Here is an 18609-nt window from a genome sequence, read left to right on the forward strand (position 1 = left end):
ACCAGCGCAAACACCCGTAGAACACCTCCGACAGCACTGAACGGTGCCCGGCCTGAGGCACCACACCGAGACCACGCCCCGGGGGCGGGACCGTCGTAGCTTACAGCCAATCACAGAGGGGAAGCGTGCGTTGGCAGCGCGTACTGTGCGCGTGCGCGCGGGTGCCCGTCGTCGGCCGGCGGAGGGGCGGGGTGAGGCGGGCAGCGAGGGCCGGGCCGGGCCGGGCCCGGCTGGACGCGGCGGGCGGGGCAATAAGAGTCCGTGCGGGCTCCCCTTCCGCCTCAGTACGGCTGGGCGGCAGCGGCGGGGCCCGTGCTGGGGTGGCTGTGGTATCGCTGTCGCTGTTCGGCTACGTAACTGCCCGCTGCGGAGCTTGGCCCTTCCCTTCCCCTGGGGCTCAGCGGCGGTGATGGGTTCCCGGGCGTCCACGCTGCTGCGAGACGAGGAGATCGAGGAGATCAAGAAGGAGACGGGCTGTGAGTGTAGGGCCGGGAGGTGCGGTGGGGGCTGGGCGCCTGGAGCTGTCTGTCCGCCCCGTCGCGGCTGCGCGCCGAGCCCTGCCCGGGGCGGTCGGCGCTCGGCGGCGGGGAAGGCGAGCGTAGTCGCTGCTCTCCTGGCTGGGCAGTGCCTGGTCCCAGCTGGCCTCGGGCCGGTGCCTGGCTGCCCCCTGCTACTGCAGACGGGCATGTCTTGTAGGCCTGCGGAAGCTGGGAAGCGGCTCTTGGTTCGCCTGGTGGCCGCGCAGGAGCGGCCCTCGGGGGCTGACAGGAGGGCAGCTCCTCCAGTCTGCCGCTCGGTTGGCAGCGGCCGCTAGCTGTAAATACTACTGTTGTCGTTTAGGGTGCCCCTTGGCTGGGCTGGACACGGTAGGGCTACCTGCGGAGGCTGGTGTTGCTTGGCGCAGTAGAACGCGAAAGCTGCTGTCACCCAGACCGCCGGGATCTGCGAGTCCCTTTGGGTTCTAGATGTGCTTGGAGCTGTAGGGGAGAGGGAGCCATCGCTGTGTGTTCGATTGCTCAACGGCAGCGAGATCCGGGTGGGGAGGGCGAGAAGAGGTGCTCCTGGTGTCCGCAGTGTTGCGTTCGGTGAGACTTAAGTCGTTGGGGGTTTGAAGAGTTCTCAGTTTCTGGTGCTGGAGTTTCTCTCCAGCAGCTGCTTTTAGCCCGAAAAGTCTCTCATGGTATAGTGCTTTTTTTCCAAATGCTATTTGTTTCATAGGTTGTCACGAAAGTTACCTTAAGGGTGTTCAGAATGAATGCTGAGTGGCATTTAAAGCATAAAGGAGGTAACGCAGCTTGTGAAAGAAGTGAGAATCCCTGTGCGAGTCAACAACTGGGAGAGCATGATTGAATCAGGACTGCAATATATAGCTACTTTACCTTGTAGTTTCTGATCGAGTTGTTCTCAGTAAATATAAAGTACTTTAGAAAATCAGTGTCGTTAATTTGCCCGATAGAACGGTTGCCTCTCGGAGAGTATTAGCAAATACTGAATGATAATAAATGGAGGGTGTCCTCCTAACTGGTTGGCGAAGGGAGGTCATAAATCATATGTGTCGTTCTGCTGTGTCCCTCCCCTCTCAGGTAAATAAGGTCTTCCTAGTGAAACTTTTTTCCTGCTTACGCTTTTTTATTTGCTCTTGCTACATGAAAACACCGTCAGTTTTCTTTGAAACAGAAATGGCATTATGTATTCCTTTTAGGTGATAGTTTATTTGTGTCAGGAAAACAAGTGGCTACAGAAAAGGAGTGGAAGAAAATGAAGACAGTACTGGCTAATGTAATGGATAGCTGAGCCAGTTAACATAGCTTCCATGATCCTTTTTCCATCTGTCAAGGGAACCTTCTCCAGGAAGGCTGTGATAAACAAGTAGTAATATCCAAGTATGCTTATCCAGCAAGAACTCACTGTTTGGTGGTTGCAGGTTTTTTTTATTTCTTTAAACATAAAGGTAGCATCCCCTCATTTAGAAATAGACTTTAAGAACCAACCCCCACATTTGGAATGTTCTTCCAAAAGGCTTCAGTCTTTGCCTTGTGCCAATAGTTGATTCATTGTAAGTGGTGTTTCATTCCTAGAGTTTTACTTGCATGGTAGTTAAATAAATACCACTGAGATGGCTGTATAGGTATTCTAAGCAATAAAACCACTCAGCTCTAGTTGGCCTCTTATGTCTTCAAAGTGGGGAGCTTAACATTGTAATGAGTTGGGCTTCAGCTTTGTTGCCTGTATTTTGTACTACTCAATTTTGTAAGTCATATCACTTTGTTAATCAAGCATTGCTAACCTGAGTCATGCTTGTTGTCTCTGACTTTATCAAACACATATTTTTTTTCCTCCAACCTGTAACCAGAGTTTAAGAATGTGATTTTCCTCTGCCTCTTATACTTCTCTAGGTAGATGGAAAATTCCACCAAGCTCTTAGCACTGTTATACACTTCACATGGGTGCAAATATTTATGCAAGGTACAAGGTAGGGGGAAAACCCCAGGATGCTGGTTTATCTGGAGCAAAGTTCCTGGGGAGAATGCCAAGTTAGTGTTATTGACTGGAATATCTTGTGGTTTGTTAGAAACTTGATGCTGATGATACATTACCTACTAAAGAGTTTGAGAAAGGGACTTAGATATGAAACAAACTGGCAGTACATGTCCATCCTGAACCCATGTTGTTCCTAAGGGTTCTTTTTTTTTTTTGGCCTCCTTACTGTGAAACATGATTCCATCAGTTCATCTGGGGTAAGTATGAAGTACTGAACACTTAAGCAATTTGATTGAATAGAAGGGACCTTGGTGGGGTAGCAGTACAGGTAAAATCATGTTTCAGTTATCTTTGAGCCTTTGATTTTTAAGAAGCTGTCATAAATTGCAGGGGTTTTTTTTTCCTCCTATGATTGTCAAGGAATGACAAAGTCTTTATTTTGTATGAGAAGGCTCTGAAAAGTGTCTTGTGATGCAGCTTTCATGAGAGATGAGAGCCAAAAAGGAAATTGTGAAAGAATACAGTGAGGGACCTGAATCATCTTCCTTTCTTTATAGCGATGATGTGCTTTTTGTCTAGTATGAGATAAACAAAGGCATTTCCTCTTCTGTCAAGAGTTACATACTATTTATCACATACTAGCTGTTATGGAGGTGTTACAGAAATGGAGTTGCTGACATTAGTTTGGAAATGGTACCTAAGTAGAATTTTCATCGCCCTCGCTGGTTCCAGGAAGAACTTGGGAGCACAGGGCTTCTTACTCCAGGCTATTCTGTTTTCACCATCAGTTGTTGTTATGGCATATCATATCTAAAATACTTAATTAGAAGTGCAGAAGTCTTTAAAATACTGGTGCCTGCTGTTTAGTGTGTTTCTTAACTTGAAATTGTGGTGTGTTGGCTTAGGTGGAACTAATCAAATTGCCCAGCCTTGTGCAAAGAGTGAAAGTTGCAGAGGAGACAAGGGAAGAGGAAAAAAAGCCCCACACAGTTGCTAGCAGGTCACCCTAAAGGAGGGGATGGTTGAACCTAAATAAATAGGCTGGAAAAAGAACAAACCTGGGGAAAAAAGAGAACCTAATAAAATGCCTCAGTTCTCACAGATGAGACGACTGCTGTGCAACCTGTTCCCATATAAATTTTACCAAGTATTGTACATGTGCTGGTGAAGGCTTTTAAAACAATTGAATCTGCAAATGGCACAAGCTCCTAGTTTAACATTGTAGAAAAATCACATCTTCACTGAGTAAACATTAACATTCAGTTCAGTCTTATTAACTTCATCCAAAGAGGCTCTGAAAAGCCAAGTTCTTCTGCAGGGCATTCTTTCAGTGTTAAAAGGCATTCATGTTCTAGATACGTTTAACCTGCTCCCATCATGGATTGATCTAATGATCTAGATATCTTGTATCTTGGGTTGCCTAATATCTTGGTAATGTTGACAGCATTATGCTAAATTTAATACTGGCTTTGAAATTTGTGTTCAGATTGCAAACTTAGGTCTGCAATAACTTCCTGCTTTCTTTGTGGCCTAACTCCTTCCCAAACTTCTTCAGAAACAGGCTTTTTAATTTTTAACTCAAAGTTTTAGAAGCTTGCAAATTACTTTACTGAACCCCCAAATGAGCAAACTGCTTAGATTCAGGCAGTCCACTCAAGGAGGAAGAGTGATCAGGTGTACAGGCTCTCTGACCGCTTACTGTATGCAAGAAAACTGAGTACACTTTCCATCTTTAGGTGGAAAAAGACAACTGGAGTAGAAATAAGACAGCTGGAGTAGAGATAAGTGAGAGAAGGAAAAATACTATAGGAGAGGCCTGCAGTGTCATGAATGATGTAGAGGTCATCAGTGGAGGCTGTGTCCATATTATTTCTAGCCCTAGAAGAATTAAGGGAAACAGAGTGGAACTGTGACTCAAACACCTTTTCTTTTTGTAATCAGTAATTGCTGTTACTGACTCAGATAACCAAGGGATGTTGGAGACCAAAAATATAAATGGGTAGAAGGCAAAGTTAGACAAATTTTTAGGCTTATTTGTGGATTTTTGAATACTAAGACGCAATTTACAGCTTATAAAGTCACTACTCTGCTGATTGCAGTGTGCTTCCAATAGAACTTGTTTTGTGTGATCTGTTTTTGAATGCAACTTCTGGCAACAGTGGCTCAGTGTAATGAGATCTGATTGAGGAATTGTTCTAATGAGGAATCATTGCCATGCTAATTTGTATTTCTTTCTTTTTTTTTTCCTCCTTCAGTCTCCCACAGTCAAATCACGCGCTTGTACAGTCGCTTCACCAGCCTTGACAAAGGAGAAAATGGCACTCTTAGGTGGGTATCTACCAATTCAGCTGTCCTTGCACTGACATATTACATGTCTGTAATGGTGGCTTTGCCGTTGCAGGATGCCTGCATGTTTTCCTCATAGAGTGAATCAGTGAGGCTGTTATAACAGATTCTTTCATACCTACTGTCTAGATGGATGTTCACATTTGTTCTCTTTTATGAAAGGTCAAGAGAAATCTGATTGTTGAACTTAGGTGCCCTAAATACCAATTGTCTTTGCTGTAGTACTGAAAGTTTGTAGCCGTTAATACAAGAAAGGTCAGATTATGTATTCAAGGAATTAACAGAAGTTCAGAATGTTAAACCACATTTTAGATCGTTATTTCTTACCTTTCTTTATATGTTGCTTCTAATAATTATTATGATTCCACCATATCATCTTCATCCTGGCTTTCATATAAAAAGATCATTTATATTTTTGGGAGCATGGGCTCTTAAATTGTTTTGGATACCCAGTGTCCTTTAACACTACTTTGATCTGCAAGCCATTTACTGTTGTTAACTTTACACCTCTTGTTAAATGCCCATGTCTATTAGTATGCTCAAAAATAAAAAGAGCTGGAGCTGGGACCAAGTCACTGTGAATAAGCAAATAGATGTTTTATTCTTTAAAATAGTAGTGTAGGATATTCCAAGGCCTTTGAAGTAATTGTCTTTTGTGTACAGTTTGAAAACTACACAAGTTAACTGGTTTCTTACAGCTTAATCAATTAAACAAAGATGAGGCTTAAACTTTTCCTGCAAAACATTTTTCACTTCAGACTGACTCTGCTGGAAGGAATATTCTCAACTGAAGGGTAAACTAGTGGGATGATTGCCTGTTAAAATATGTCTCTACCTGTGGTCTTTGTTCTCTAGCCTTTCCCACTCTGGTTATTGTATTGTGTGTTGATATTGCCTTACTCTTTATTAAATGAACTAATTATGAATTCTGATTGTATTAAATTGCTTACTAGTCTTCTCTTGTGATGTTGCCTATGGATTGCGTAGTACTATGGAAATATGAGAAATTAGAGCTGTCAGTGACTGCACCAGGGAGCAATTTTGCAACCAAGATAGTTGTTCTAAGACCATGCTGACTCTGAAAATCTGTTGCTTTTCCATGTTGGTGGTGGTATTCAAGGCTTATCTTTGGAAACTAACCTACAACATTGAAAACTTGCCAAAACTACTACAGAACCAGTGCACAGGGAAGCTGGAGGAAGGGGAAGGGGACTTTGCAGCATAGTGTAAGAGGTCTGGCTGGAATAGAGTTAATTTTTTTCATAGCAACTCTATTCCAGTCTTAAACCAGTAAACATAGATTCAGGGGTTGCCTGGGGTTTTGAATGTGATTGTAGGATGCACTATAAACCTATAAAAGCTAGACTTATGTGTAAAGCGACAATCACTGCTTAGCAAGTGAAGGTGACAAGTTGTAAGATACACTGGTTTTGGCAGGACTACTGATCTACTGTAATTTCCTTTCCTGAAGGAAATACGCAGCTCCTTCTGGTGCCACAAATTGCTAACTTCTCAGTTAACATTTAAGTAACTGGTTGTGGAATTGTGCTGTAAACAGGACTACTGAGTATTGCTGGTTAAAAATACTCTCTCTCCCCTTTTGGCTTGTGTAGTGCTTTTTAAGTATTTTTAAGCTGACTGGCTCCAGTGACTGGGACTGTGGCTGTGCTGTAAATGTCTGGACTACATAGCTGAAGGGATGACAAAATCGATTGTGGGTGTGGAAACAATTGGAGTGGGATGGGCAGGAACTCCTTAAGACCACACTGTCACCAAAGCCAGTGTATCATGGAAACTGTAGCATTGGCTAATTGGCAATTGTGACATACAGATCAGCTGATGATACTGTAGGTAAGGTTAATACTATTTATGTCTCACTATTATATTACTTGAAAAAGAGCACTAACAGCCTCTTCAAACTCTGTATGTGGGTTTAGTCTTCACTGATGATAGCTGCCACACTAGTCTTGAACCTAGCACACATTCTTCCTCAACTCTTGTCTCCAACTTTAAACTTGCCTATTGAGCCCATAAAGTTTGTGTAACCTTCAAAGTGATTGTACTTGGTTTACGTAAGAGGAGTAATTAATTAAATATGCTGTGAATGTCTGTTGCACAATGCTTAGTTTCATAGTGTTATGGATGAGAAGCTGGACTTCTATTGTTGATAATCACGTGGTACTTGGGAAAGGAAATGAAGTTTGTTTGGAAAATCCCAGTAACTGCAAATTGTGATCCCTTAACTTGCAGTCTTGGCCTCCAAGTATAGCCTGTTCTCAAACATGCCTGACAGTGGCATTCAAGTTTTGAAACCTGGCCCAGCACCCACAATATGTGGAAACCATGAAGTTTAAGTAATAGAAAACTACTTCCTGAAAAAAACAATGATGGCAGATTAAGAGCTGTAGCTTGGAAAATTGTAAATGTTGGTTTCTGAAATACTGATCAAAGAGAACGTGCTACTCTGAGGCAAGTGAGATGAAGTTACCACTTGCTTACTAGCAGCAAACAGTTTGGAAGGCATGTCTTCTGTTTGTTTCCTGTGAGCAAGAACAACTGTTTCTGTAGGGATGACTTACACCTTTGACTTACAGATCAGACATGACAGAAGTCACTCATGTGACTGATCAGGAAAAGAAGTGGTAGGTGGTTCTTTATGGCATGAAGTAAATCTTCAAATGTGTACCACTCTTCTGAAGAAGGCGTTTGGATCATAAAATGTTAAGGTACTGGAGTAGTGTGTACTTCCATTCCTTTCTTCTAGCACTTCTGTTTTGCATATCGTTTGTCTTCTTTCCATTGCTTTACTTTCCCTTAGCTCTAGGTAGCCCTACCCTTCTCTTCCCTTTTGAGGGAAGAGTACTCTCTTACTATTTAGAAGTAAAAAGGATGAACAACCAGAAGTACTGGAAGAAGAGTCTAGTAGGTTTCTTGCAGTCTTTGGGGTGAGGCAGAGCTACTTTTACAGTAGGGATCTGCTGTATGCTTTAGAGGATATATTCATGCTTAGAAATACTTGCCTGTCTTAGAATGTACAAATTCCTTACTGCAAAGTATGTCTAAATATGAATGCACTGACATGTATATATTGGGTGGTTTGCCAGCATAATGATAGCATGTAGTTAAGGTTGCTCTGCATGTTACATTTAGGCAAGGATTTAATAGAAGCTGGATTCCTGGAAAGGTACGTGAGCAAGGAAAGGAAGAAATAGAGGGCATCTCATTTCCTGTAACTCCAGCCTCAGCCAGGTGAAGTCGGTCCCTAATGACTGCAGGAATCCTTAGTTTATAAAGTACAGAATAACTTGCCTCATGCATTCATTTACTTTTATGGCTGTTACAGCTATTCCAATTACAACGCTTGCTCAGTAATGTGCTCTTAATAAGCAAAAATGGTCTACTGCAATCCTGATAATGACAAGACAAATAGATTTGAAACCTGGGGAATTGGTTGTGGTTAATTGTTAATCTCCTGTTAGAAAGCAGAATAACCGGAGGCTGAAATGCCAAGTGTAAATTGAGGCTGTATATCAAAAAGTAGTGATATGCAAGTAAAAACTTCTGAAGCATTAGGATTTTGCTTTAAATGACAGAGAGGGCAGCTGCTGCTTTTAGCTTGTAAATGTTAGCATTGATGCTGAGCTCTTGTTGGTAAAATATTGTTACTAGGACACAGGCTTTCCACATCACTGCATCTTCTGCCTAAATGGCTAATGCATATTTTGCCTTTCAGCTATAGCTTAAAATGCAGCAGTCCTGAAGGGTCTGGTAACAAGTTGATCTTGTTATACAGATGGTAACTTTGCCTATTACAAATAATTCAGGCCTGTTCAGAGCAGAAGTTTGCTGGAATAGCATAAACGCACAGTCAGGTCACTCTGTTAGAGGTCAAACAGTTTACCCATGTTGCAACAGATTTATCATAATTGGGACTCTCAGCAGCACTGTGGTGTGACTGGGTGCAAGGTGTGCTTTAGAATGCATTTAAAACTAGAACATCTTGCTTCTTTGCCTTTCCCAGCCCAGACTGGTAATCGGGTTTTCCAATTCCTTCTTTTCCCCTGTGTTTTAAGATGACAGCATTACAAAAGACCAGTATACTCAAAGTAATAGCAAAACCTGTTTTGTGTTCACTTTGCCAGTTTTTTGGTGTAATGACATCATGCATCAAACCTTGTTGCCAATTCATGTGTTTTCAAAAGTAGCAGGCATTTGGTAACCAAGTTTGAGACTTTGACCCAAACTTTAAAACCAGCAGGGCTATATTTGACTTGAAGGCAATTGCTGATATTTCAGGAGATTGGGCAGGAAATGTCAAGTTACGCATCCAGACAGAGTTGTTTGGGATTTTTACAGGCTCACCCCATTGCTGCTATGTTTGCAATTAAAAATATAAATTATTATGGAGTACATCTTGTACTGACTGATAGATTGGTGTGCTCTGTCATGGAAAAGACAAAGGAGGGGGGATGGACCCAAACATGTTGACCACAGTATTCACCAAGACACACTTGGTACATCTGTTTTGGTCACACCAAGGTTGTCTCACTTTCCTGCTAGTGACATTCTATTAGGTTGAAATAAAAGAAAAATTAGGGCAATCCTAGGAATAGAATGAACCCCATGTTCATGTCATAGTGATCTAAAATGTGTTGACATCAGTACAGCTCATGACAACATCTAGATCAGAAAAAGCTATAAGAATGTAATCATAGCTGTGCTTATACTGCACTGTTTACATACAATCATGAGCAGAGAAGGGAATGGCTGGCATAAGTATTGAGTATTTGCAATGTACTGGTGAAGTTACATCTGGTGTACAGGCCCCTGTTCAATCTAAATTTTCTACTTTAAAATAGGAGTGCTGCTTGGTTGAATCTAAAATCTGAAATTTGGCACTTTTAATAAGGTATAAAGTTGTCCATAAATGAGAATTTGTATTAGAATATGCAAATCACCTGTGGTATGTTTGGAGGCGTATGGTGTCCCAGGCTCTGGACCAGGGTAGTCTGGACAATGCAAACTCAAACTCAAATGATTCAGTACCAAAATAATTATTAAAATATATATTATTTTCATTTTGAAGCCATAGTTTCCTTCAAAGCCATTTCATAAGCTTTCTTTAAGGTGCAGACTAGTTGGCATCTTACAGGAAGGTTTCTAGCACAATTAACATCTGAGAAGCACTGTTAATGTGGTAAATGAGCACTGGTGGTCTGTAATGTAATACAGCCTTGACATTGTCTTGTGTGCCATTAGTTGTAGAGAAAATGTGCTTTAAAGAGCTACACCTTAAAACCCACTAAGTGTCTGGCTGTGACAATATTGCCCAGTGGATGTTTTACTGTGAATTCTCTTCAAGGAACTTTTTCTGCTCTGACTTCAGCTTAATGCAGTCATCTTGTGTTTCTTGCTTTACTCAGCCGGGAAGACTTCCAGCGGATTCCAGAACTTGCCATCAATCCACTGGGAGACAGAATTATCAATGCCTTCTTTCCAGAAGGGTGAGTTCCAACAGAACAGGCACAAAATGTGTAGTTCATCAGAAGTTCCAATGGGACCAAAATGCTGATAATTAAAGCACAGATTTTGGATTTACTAATAACTGAACACCTCAAACTTGTCATGAAATATGTGTGGGTATATTGTTTCCTCAGCATGTTTGTATTCTGTAATGAGAAACACCAACCTTACAAGACTTCTGTGTGCTTTGTTAGATGACGAACTCGGGCTTCATGTCAGTTTTCTGCTCTTGCTGTGCTGCTAAACACTTAGAAAGCAAGTAAAGAGCATATATTTACTTTGGTTCTTAAAGCGGACTTATAGCAGTGCTATTTTATGCTAAGTAGTATTGCAATTACTATTGAGTTTCATTTTTCACCTTTTAGCCTCAAAGTATACCTTTGTTATTAGATCAGCTTTTTTGTTTTCAGTTTTTGATAACATTTAAGGCCTAGCTTATGGCACTTCTAACACAAATCTGAAGAGATTATCAAATTTGCAGTACTCTCTCTATTTTACCACTCTAGATTGTTCTATGCAATCTGCTCCTGTTCTTGAACACATTTGCCATTACTGATTCATGAAGATTGGAGTGTGACTAATCAAGTCATAATATAAGCTAATACCAAGCAGACCTTCCTGAATAGAAAGCAGGAGTCATGGAAAGCAGTTAGATAGGTGGTTCCCACAGTGTTAGAGAAAAGAGCTGTTTGTCAGAGCAGTGAGCAATGGCTACCCCACAGACATAAACCAAGTGTGACAATAAAGCTGGCAGGGACAATGTACTTAATAACAAAGGGCACAGCACCTGAGCAAGAAAAGCAGAGTAGCTGCAGTGCCTTGTCAGGTCAGCCAACAGTCCAGTGGTTGCCAAACAAGTTGACAGGTCAATCCAGAGAATAGGGGTTCAGATCAGCAAGATATACTGACGGACTTGGGCACAGCTGCAGGATAGCTTGGGCAAGGGCCAAAGGTGAGGGCTTGAGCTTAAACGGAGCTTGCAGGCAGGGACTGGGGAGTCCTCAACAAGACTTCTCACAGCTTCTTTCTTTTGTACATCATACTTCATAACAGCGTGATCCCAGGTTGGAACTGCACTGTATCAGAGCTGGGTTTGAGCATAGGCAGCCAAACCCTGGGAGAGTGGGAGTGGAAGAGTCTGCATGGTCTTGATGCTTTAGACATTCATACTCTCTACTGAAATACAGAACCCATATAAGCTATGCTAAAACTGACCTGCTATAATGCTTATGCAGAGAGGACCAGGTGAATTTCCGTGGATTCATGAGGACACTAGCTCACTTTCGACCCATAGAAGATAATGAAAAGAGCAAAGACCAGAATGGACCAGAACCACTGAACAGCCGAAGTAACAAGCTCCACTGTAAGAAACGTGAACCTTCCTATAGGAGCAATTATTTTTCCTTTTTTCTGTGAAGGAAGTAAAGGGGCTTGGAGTCTTCTGTGCAGCTGTTTGCTGTGGAAGGATATAGAATCATAGAATAGTTAGGGTTGGAAAGGACCTTAAGATCATCCAGTTCCAACCCCCCTGCCATGGGACACCACCCACTAAACCATGTCACCCAAGGCTCTGTCCAACCTGGCCTTGAACATCGCCAGGGATGGAGCATTCACAACTTACCTGGGCAACCCATTCCAGTGCCTCACCAGTAAAGAACTTCTTCCTTATATCCAATTTAAACTTCCCCTGTTTAAGTTTTAACATGATTAAATGGCTTGCATGCAAAGTTATTTGAGATTTAGAAGCACTATCCCTTATGTGAATGGTCTTTTCTGCCATTTTCTCCAGTCTTCCATATAATACAAGGCTTTTTCCTTACCTTCAGCTGAGTACTTTCTTTACTGTTTGGATGACTGCCTACAGTATATGAGCAGACTGCTCTTGCTCACTAATCAAAGTTGGCAACAGTCCTCAGAGCACTTAAAATTTCTGTCTTATCTCATGCAGAATATAGTCAAAGAGAATTAATGGTAATGTATAAGTGGTTGGCTCTGAGGTTAAAGTTCTGAAGGTATCTTAGTGGTAATTATACTTCCATGACTTGGGGCTTTGAAGAAATACCTCTGCAAGCAGAGTGCTTCTGAAAGTATTCTTACTGAGCACTTCACTAAGTTTTTTCATTTCTTGGCAATAATTTTATTCCTGAATGCAGTAATAACACTTTTATGGAACTGAAAATGAATTTTTATGGGGAATTGAAGTTCTAAGCTAATTCTCCTAAAATAACTTAGGAGCACTTTTATGTATATAAATCTGTTGTTACAAGAAAAATAATAGCACTTGAATTAAACTGCTCATTCTTTTCTTCCCTGTAGTTGCTTTTCGGTTATATGATCTAGATAAAGATGACAAGATTTCCAGGGATGAGCTTCTTCAGGTAAATAGCACAGGGCTGCTTTGAATGACTCCACCCTAACCTTCTGTATGATTACTCTCTTCATTCTGAATGAATGTGGATTTCCAACCATCTTCTCAAAAGAACTCCTGAAGGACTTTGGTGACTAAAGTCTCATACCCTATCTAAAGCTTTAAACCAGAGATAAGCAATTAATCTCATTTGGTAGCCTATGCTGGTCTTTCAGACTGGGAACGCTAGACTCACGTTTAAACCAGAGCGTTGGGCTAAGCAGATCCTATTGGAAATGATATCTAAATATCCAACAAATACACTAAGCCCCTTAAGAACTACCTCCTAACCTAACAGGACTTCACAGGGATAGTCACCGAGGTGGATTAGGTCGTTTTGCTGATCCTCTGTGCATCCTCTCAAGAGAATAAAACTTCTTGAAATTGCAGCAAAGGTAATCAAAGTTCATCAGTGCTGCATATATACATGAAACTAGGCTTGAGCTAGGAGTAATTACATGCTACTAATCCTGGGAAGCAGACATGGCAATTTGTGGTTCCTGCTGTAGGACAAGGATTTGCTTTTGACTGAAATTGCCCTCTGTCTGCACAGGAAATACTAATTGTAGAGAGTAGCAGCAGGTATCATTTGATACTTAAAAGCTTCCTGTAGGCAAGTATCTCAAACAGCAGATACTTGATTAAATGTTGGTATGTTTTGTGGGGAAAAATATGGACAAAAGCATTGGAACAAAACGTCCTCATTCCTAGTTCCAAAAGCTTTCTCGTACTCTGCCTCTTCCTGCTGTCTAGTGAAAAGGCAGGATTCTTTTTCAAAGATGGCTACAAAAGGAAACTGTCTTTCCTGAAAGCAGTGATGTACAAAGGAGAAATGATTTCCATGAAAGTCCTCCAGGGCTGTTCTTGTAGGGTGTTACTTTGACAGTGTACACAAGTGAAATAGCACTAAGAATACTTCTGTTCCTATATCAATAATGGTTATTTTATTTGCGTTAAAAAAAAATAGTAATCTGGGGACTTCTGTATGTTTCAGGTATTACGGATGATGGTTGGTGTAAATATTTCAGATGAGCAGCTGGGCAGCATTGCTGACAGGACAATCCAGGAAGCTGATCAAGATGGAGATAGTGCCATCTCCTTTGCAGAGTTTGTAAAGGTTGGTAAACTACATTGTTAATGACTAAAGGAAACTAAAGTAATGGGCAAGTCATTCAGACCTAAACGCAAATGGAAATTGAGGGGAAGTTACTCAAATAGTCCTGCCTGAATTTGGGCAAAGCAAGCTTTCTGTTAGCTCTTTCTCTTCCCATCTTCATCAGGACACCCTTTTTTTTTTTTTAATATATTGTCAGGATGCTGATAATTAGTCCATGTGTTTCTTCATGCTCTTACATGAGGTAACATATGCTGTAGCTCTTGCAAGCTGTGGGATTGAATATACTGCAGAATTCTCACTTTTTGCAGCCACTTCTTTCTACAGAAGTAGCCTGACTAGCACAGTTACAATGCAGTCGTTCTGCTCTACTTGTGCTGATCAGTTTTCACTTGTAGATTTTTATCTGTTAGCAAAACAGCTAATATGAGCATTCAATTTCCTAGCTTTAGTCCTTTGAATTACATCTTTTGTTAGTCAGAAGTAGGTAGTAGTAAGGAGCCATTATATAGTCAGTGGAGAAAGCTGTCCTATAGCAAAACAATTTCAACTACCTAATGGGATGGCATTGACAAGAGGAACCAGACCTGGAGGTGGACAAGAGGCATCAGAAACAAGTTGCAAGGTAGGAAATTCTGGTTAGCCAAGAGGAAGACTTTACCAAGAGGATGATCATAGCTTCTGAAGATACAGAATCTCCTTCCTGGAGAAACTTGACTTAACTGAACAAGGCCCAGAGCAGCCTGATCTAGCTGGTTCTGCTTTACATAAGAGTTGAGGGAGTTGGATTAAAAAACCTCAAGAGGTCTTTTCAAATTTAAGTTACTCTAATCTTGGAACAGTGAAGTCTAATGCCTGAAACAGCCTGGAGCAGGCTGTCTTTGTACCTCAGTGTTAATAGCAATTCAGCGAATGAAGTTGTCAGCTCAGTTTTACAATTATCTGTGTTAGTGATGCTGTGCTCTTGATTTTAGCTCTTCATTGACTGCTCATGCCCTTTCCTCTGCTCCATTCTTCATTCTGTTTCCTGCCTGTGCATTCCCACACAATCTAATTTTGGGAATCCAAGCCTTCCTGGGCTTTTGGCAGACTGAAACTGCATTAGTTACATGTTGGTTGAAGCCTTTGTCCAGCTTTAATGGCTGAAGTTTCTTTCCTTGGAATAACCTTAGTCCAGAATGAAAAACGGCAGTCTGTAGATGAAAGACTAGCATGCCAAATTGAAGACATCCCACGTTCCTGCCCACTTCCTCTACACTTGGGTAAGAAACCTTGTAGGAGAGAAGTATGTACAGTAACTTAAGTAGCTGTTTCTGAATTTTATTGCAGGTTTTGGAGAAAGTGGATGTAGAGCAGAAAATGAGCATTCGATTTCTTCACTGATGGATGGAGAGCCTGTTCCTTTCTACCCCTACTATATAATAAGTAGAACTTCATTTTCTCCTTAGCACCTTCACCTAGAGCGTTGCTACTGGTGCATATACACTACATCTCCAGCCCCTCCCTGATTTACCAATGTGAACATTCCCTGTGCATCAGGAAAAAAGGGAAATGGCTGCCATGCAACTTGGAAAGGAGCATTTTTTTTTAATATTTTCCTTCAGTTTTTTTTTTTAATCCTTTCTCCCTTGCCTCCTCCTGCACTACTGTTTCAGCAAAAATGCCTCTCCTTGTGTACAGCTGTTTAATCTACAAACTGATTCTTCTGAGCTCTGACTCAGAATGGAAAATGGGAACATGCCACAGAAATGCCCTCTGAAACGTTTTGGAGACAAGCATCTACTCGATTCCTAGGTGCAGTGATAACAATTCACTTTTTGCTTCCAGTAGCAATACCACATTACAGCTGCCTTCCCTCCCCCTTTCCATTTGGCTCTTTACATGCAGATTTGTTTCTTCCAAGTCTGCCTTTTACTTGAGGACTTCTCAATTTCTATGGCTTCATTGTACAACTAGCACTGAATGCATGATGATAGCCTAGAGTACTTTAAAGTGCTGTGAATAGATTTTATTCTTTGTAGGATGAATTCACAGGGACAATAGGAGAATCTGTGGCAGAGACAGGCTGTGATGTCCTCAAAAGGGATAGGAATTCTGCACTAAGTTGCTTAAATTGTTCTAGTAGCACATGCAGAAACTTGGTTTTGTCCTTGACAGCCACTGGACCATGAAGTACCCTCTCCAGGTTACTTTGCTCTAGGATCCCTCCTCCCATCAGGGTTGTTTTGCCTCTGGAAGTGTAAACTTGTTTACCAGTGTACATAATGCAAGAAAACTAGTCATGCCAAAATCTGGATTTGCAGTTCTGTCACTGCCCCTGGAAATGGTGTGAACTGGATTGTTTTTTGTTTGATTTTGTTTTTTTCTTTTAATCATAGTGGCCTATAAATAATTATTTACATTTTCCAGTATGGAAGTCCTGGTGTGTTAGATTTGTGTTGAGGGTAGAGGCTGTATTTATGAAAGCTCTGGCTTTCATAAATACATAATATGTTCTTTCCCAAATTACATGTTCTTTCCCAAATTATATTCTTATCCCAAATATTTTAGGATATATTTCTACACAAATATCTTTGCAAGTGTAAGATGATTTAATACTGATAATGTAGTGCTAAAAGTTCAAGTGTGTTAAAGATCATTGAAGATTCAATAGTACCATAATTTTCTGTGGCTATATTGGCAAATCATCTCATCCAGTTCAGCTGAAGCATCCTACAGTCTGGGAGATCCTTCCAATAAAACCAAAAAACCCAGGAGCTTCTTTGTTGAAGAATTGGTGTTATAACTGCTTCTCTATGTCATGTGTTATCATTTCTATAAATACTTACCAGTCTCCAACTACTCTCAAATGTGCATTTCCTTTTTTTCCCATTTTTTTTAATCATCTCTTGTGTTAAAGAATAACATGCAAGTGTCTGAAGGTTTTTTGATTTAAGGGATGGAAAAGTGAAATGTTGCACTTCATTGTTTAGCAGAGTGCAGCACAATTCTAGGAAAAAAATGTAAATTAAAAACTTCTGTATGAGAGGAACATTATAGTTTTATAACAGTGTCATGTAAAATAGGAATTAACAGTGTGAAAAGATTGAAAAGCTAAGTGTTTTTAGGCTTTGTTATTTGCTTAACAATAGGTGTTGCTCTCTTCTGGCTATATAGTAGTAACCTACAGTTGTGCCTTATTGTCCCAGTGAGACTGGAAACTGTATTTATCAATCCATAAATAAACCTTCCACTGTATAAACCCTATTCCCCCCCAACTATCCTTTAATGATTAGAGAAGTTAAATACCAGTAGAGTGGTGCTAGCAGGCCTTACAAATCAATTTCTTATCAATGAGCTTATTTTCAGAGTATTAATGATCCTTTGTTTGCCTGGTAGAGTGGAGGAAGCTAGCGCAAAACATGAGCCCAAGAAGAGAGGTCACACACCCATACTACTGCACTGTGGATCGTGTAACAATGGGAGCTTTACACCTCTGCATGGTTCCAAACTAGGCTTTCTTTTTTCCCCTCTCCACAGTGTTGTAGCGTTGTTCTAATTAAAAGGTTTATAATATCAATGTTAGTGATGTCTGTCCTTACTAGTCCCCACCTTGGACATCAGGTATTCTTGCCAATGTGCTTTACGGTGAACACAAATACTGTAATAGGAGTTTTAGAGTCAAGATCTTCAATTTGTTAAAGTTGTTCAAAACTAAGCTATACATAAACAAGACTTCCACAACAGTTGTACTTTGCTTGTAGAAATTAAGTCTTCTTAGGATAAAGGTCAGCTGTGAAGCTTAAAGTCTGGAAGAGGAATAAGATTATCCTTATGGATAAGTGTGGCATGAGGTCTGTACAAAACAAAATACTGTATTCAATACAGCATTTTGCTCATGAAAGCCAGGACTAAAGGTAACGTTAGTTTCCATAAGCTTACAATGGAAAATTACTTTCAAAGTCTGCTTTCAGTTCTTTTAATTGCCAACTTAGGTTGGACAGAGCCTTGGCTGACATAGTCAAGGTTGAGGGGCCTGTGCCCATGGCAGGAAGACTGGAATGACATGATGTTAAGGTCCTTTCCAACTCAAACTATTCTGTGATGCTGTAAGTGAGTGTGTGGATGTAATACTTAAGTTGGGAACAGTGTTTCACTTTAAGCTGCCAGTCTTGCACTGAAACGCTACTTAGTAGCAAAGTGCGCATTAAACGGATTAAAATTTCAACTGAAAGGGCTTGTAGTAGCTGTCTGCGGTGAATCACGGTTAGACGGGGGTGTTTCTCCAGAGTTTTCTGAATGGGTAAGTACTCCACGCGGTTCAACGCAGCCACCCTTCAGCTTGAAGTGTAGAATTACCGCTGCTTAACGAAAAAAGAACAATAGTTTGTGCCCTGTGAATGAAGGTTGTCATTCAGACACCCGACAGCCGCGGGCGCCGCTGGGTCCGGCGGGAATCGGCGCGGGTGGCCGCCTGGGGCACATTGCTGCGCAGTGAAATGGAGGACGGGCGAGCGGGCCATGCCTGCGGGCCAGCAGCCCAGGGGCTGTCCTGGACGTGCCCCCTCTTGCCTCGAGTGCCGGCAGGCACCGTGGGCAGGCGGGTGCTGGCAGAGCTACCGGACCGGGTCCCTCGCAGCCCTTTCGCCCTCCCGCCTGCGGGGCCCGGCCGCGGGCCCTCACCCCCTGAGCGGCTCCTTTAAATCCGCCTGGAGGTCACCGCAGGCTTCGCTCGGACCGGCCCTGCTCGCGCGGCTCG

The 18609-nt window shown here is 41.6% G+C and overlaps 1 protein-coding gene across 1 annotated transcript; it reads left to right on the top strand.

Moving 5' to 3' along the window:
- Positions 1-194: 194 nt before the first annotated feature.
- Positions 195-17117, top strand: CHP1 (calcineurin like EF-hand protein 1). The gene is made up of 7 exons (XM_061462299.1): positions 195-476; positions 4737-4809; positions 10251-10331; positions 11586-11713; positions 12667-12728; positions 13752-13874; positions 15201-17117. The coding sequence occupies exons 1-7, from the start codon at positions 410-412 to the stop codon at positions 15252-15254; spliced, it is 588 nt and encodes a 195-aa protein (XP_061318283.1). The 5' UTR covers positions 195-409; the 3' UTR covers positions 15255-17117.
- The last annotated feature ends 1492 nt before the right edge of the window (positions 17118-18609 follow it).

The sequence above is a fragment of the Pezoporus flaviventris genome, unplaced genomic scaffold (assembly GCF_033815535.1).
Source record: "Pezoporus flaviventris isolate CSIRO_AGI_PZ_B2104156 unplaced genomic scaffold, CSIRO_AGI_Pfla_v1 ptg000035l, whole genome shotgun sequence".
NCBI classification, from domain to species: Eukaryota; Metazoa; Chordata; class Aves; order Psittaciformes; family Psittacidae; genus Pezoporus; species Pezoporus flaviventris.

Coding starts and splice junctions, on each gene's coding strand:
- CHP1 (XM_061462299.1), top strand. CDS start 410: ATGGGTTCCCGGGCGTCCACGCTGCTGCGAGACGAGGAGATCGAGGAG. Junction 11,714..12,666: donor CCGAAGTAACAAGCTCCACT/GTAAGAAACGTG, acceptor TCTTCCCTGTAG/TTGCTTTTCGGTTATATGAT. Junction 13,875..15,200: donor CCTTTGCAGAGTTTGTAAAG/GTTGGTAAACTA, acceptor ATTTTATTGCAG/GTTTTGGAGAAAGTGGATGT.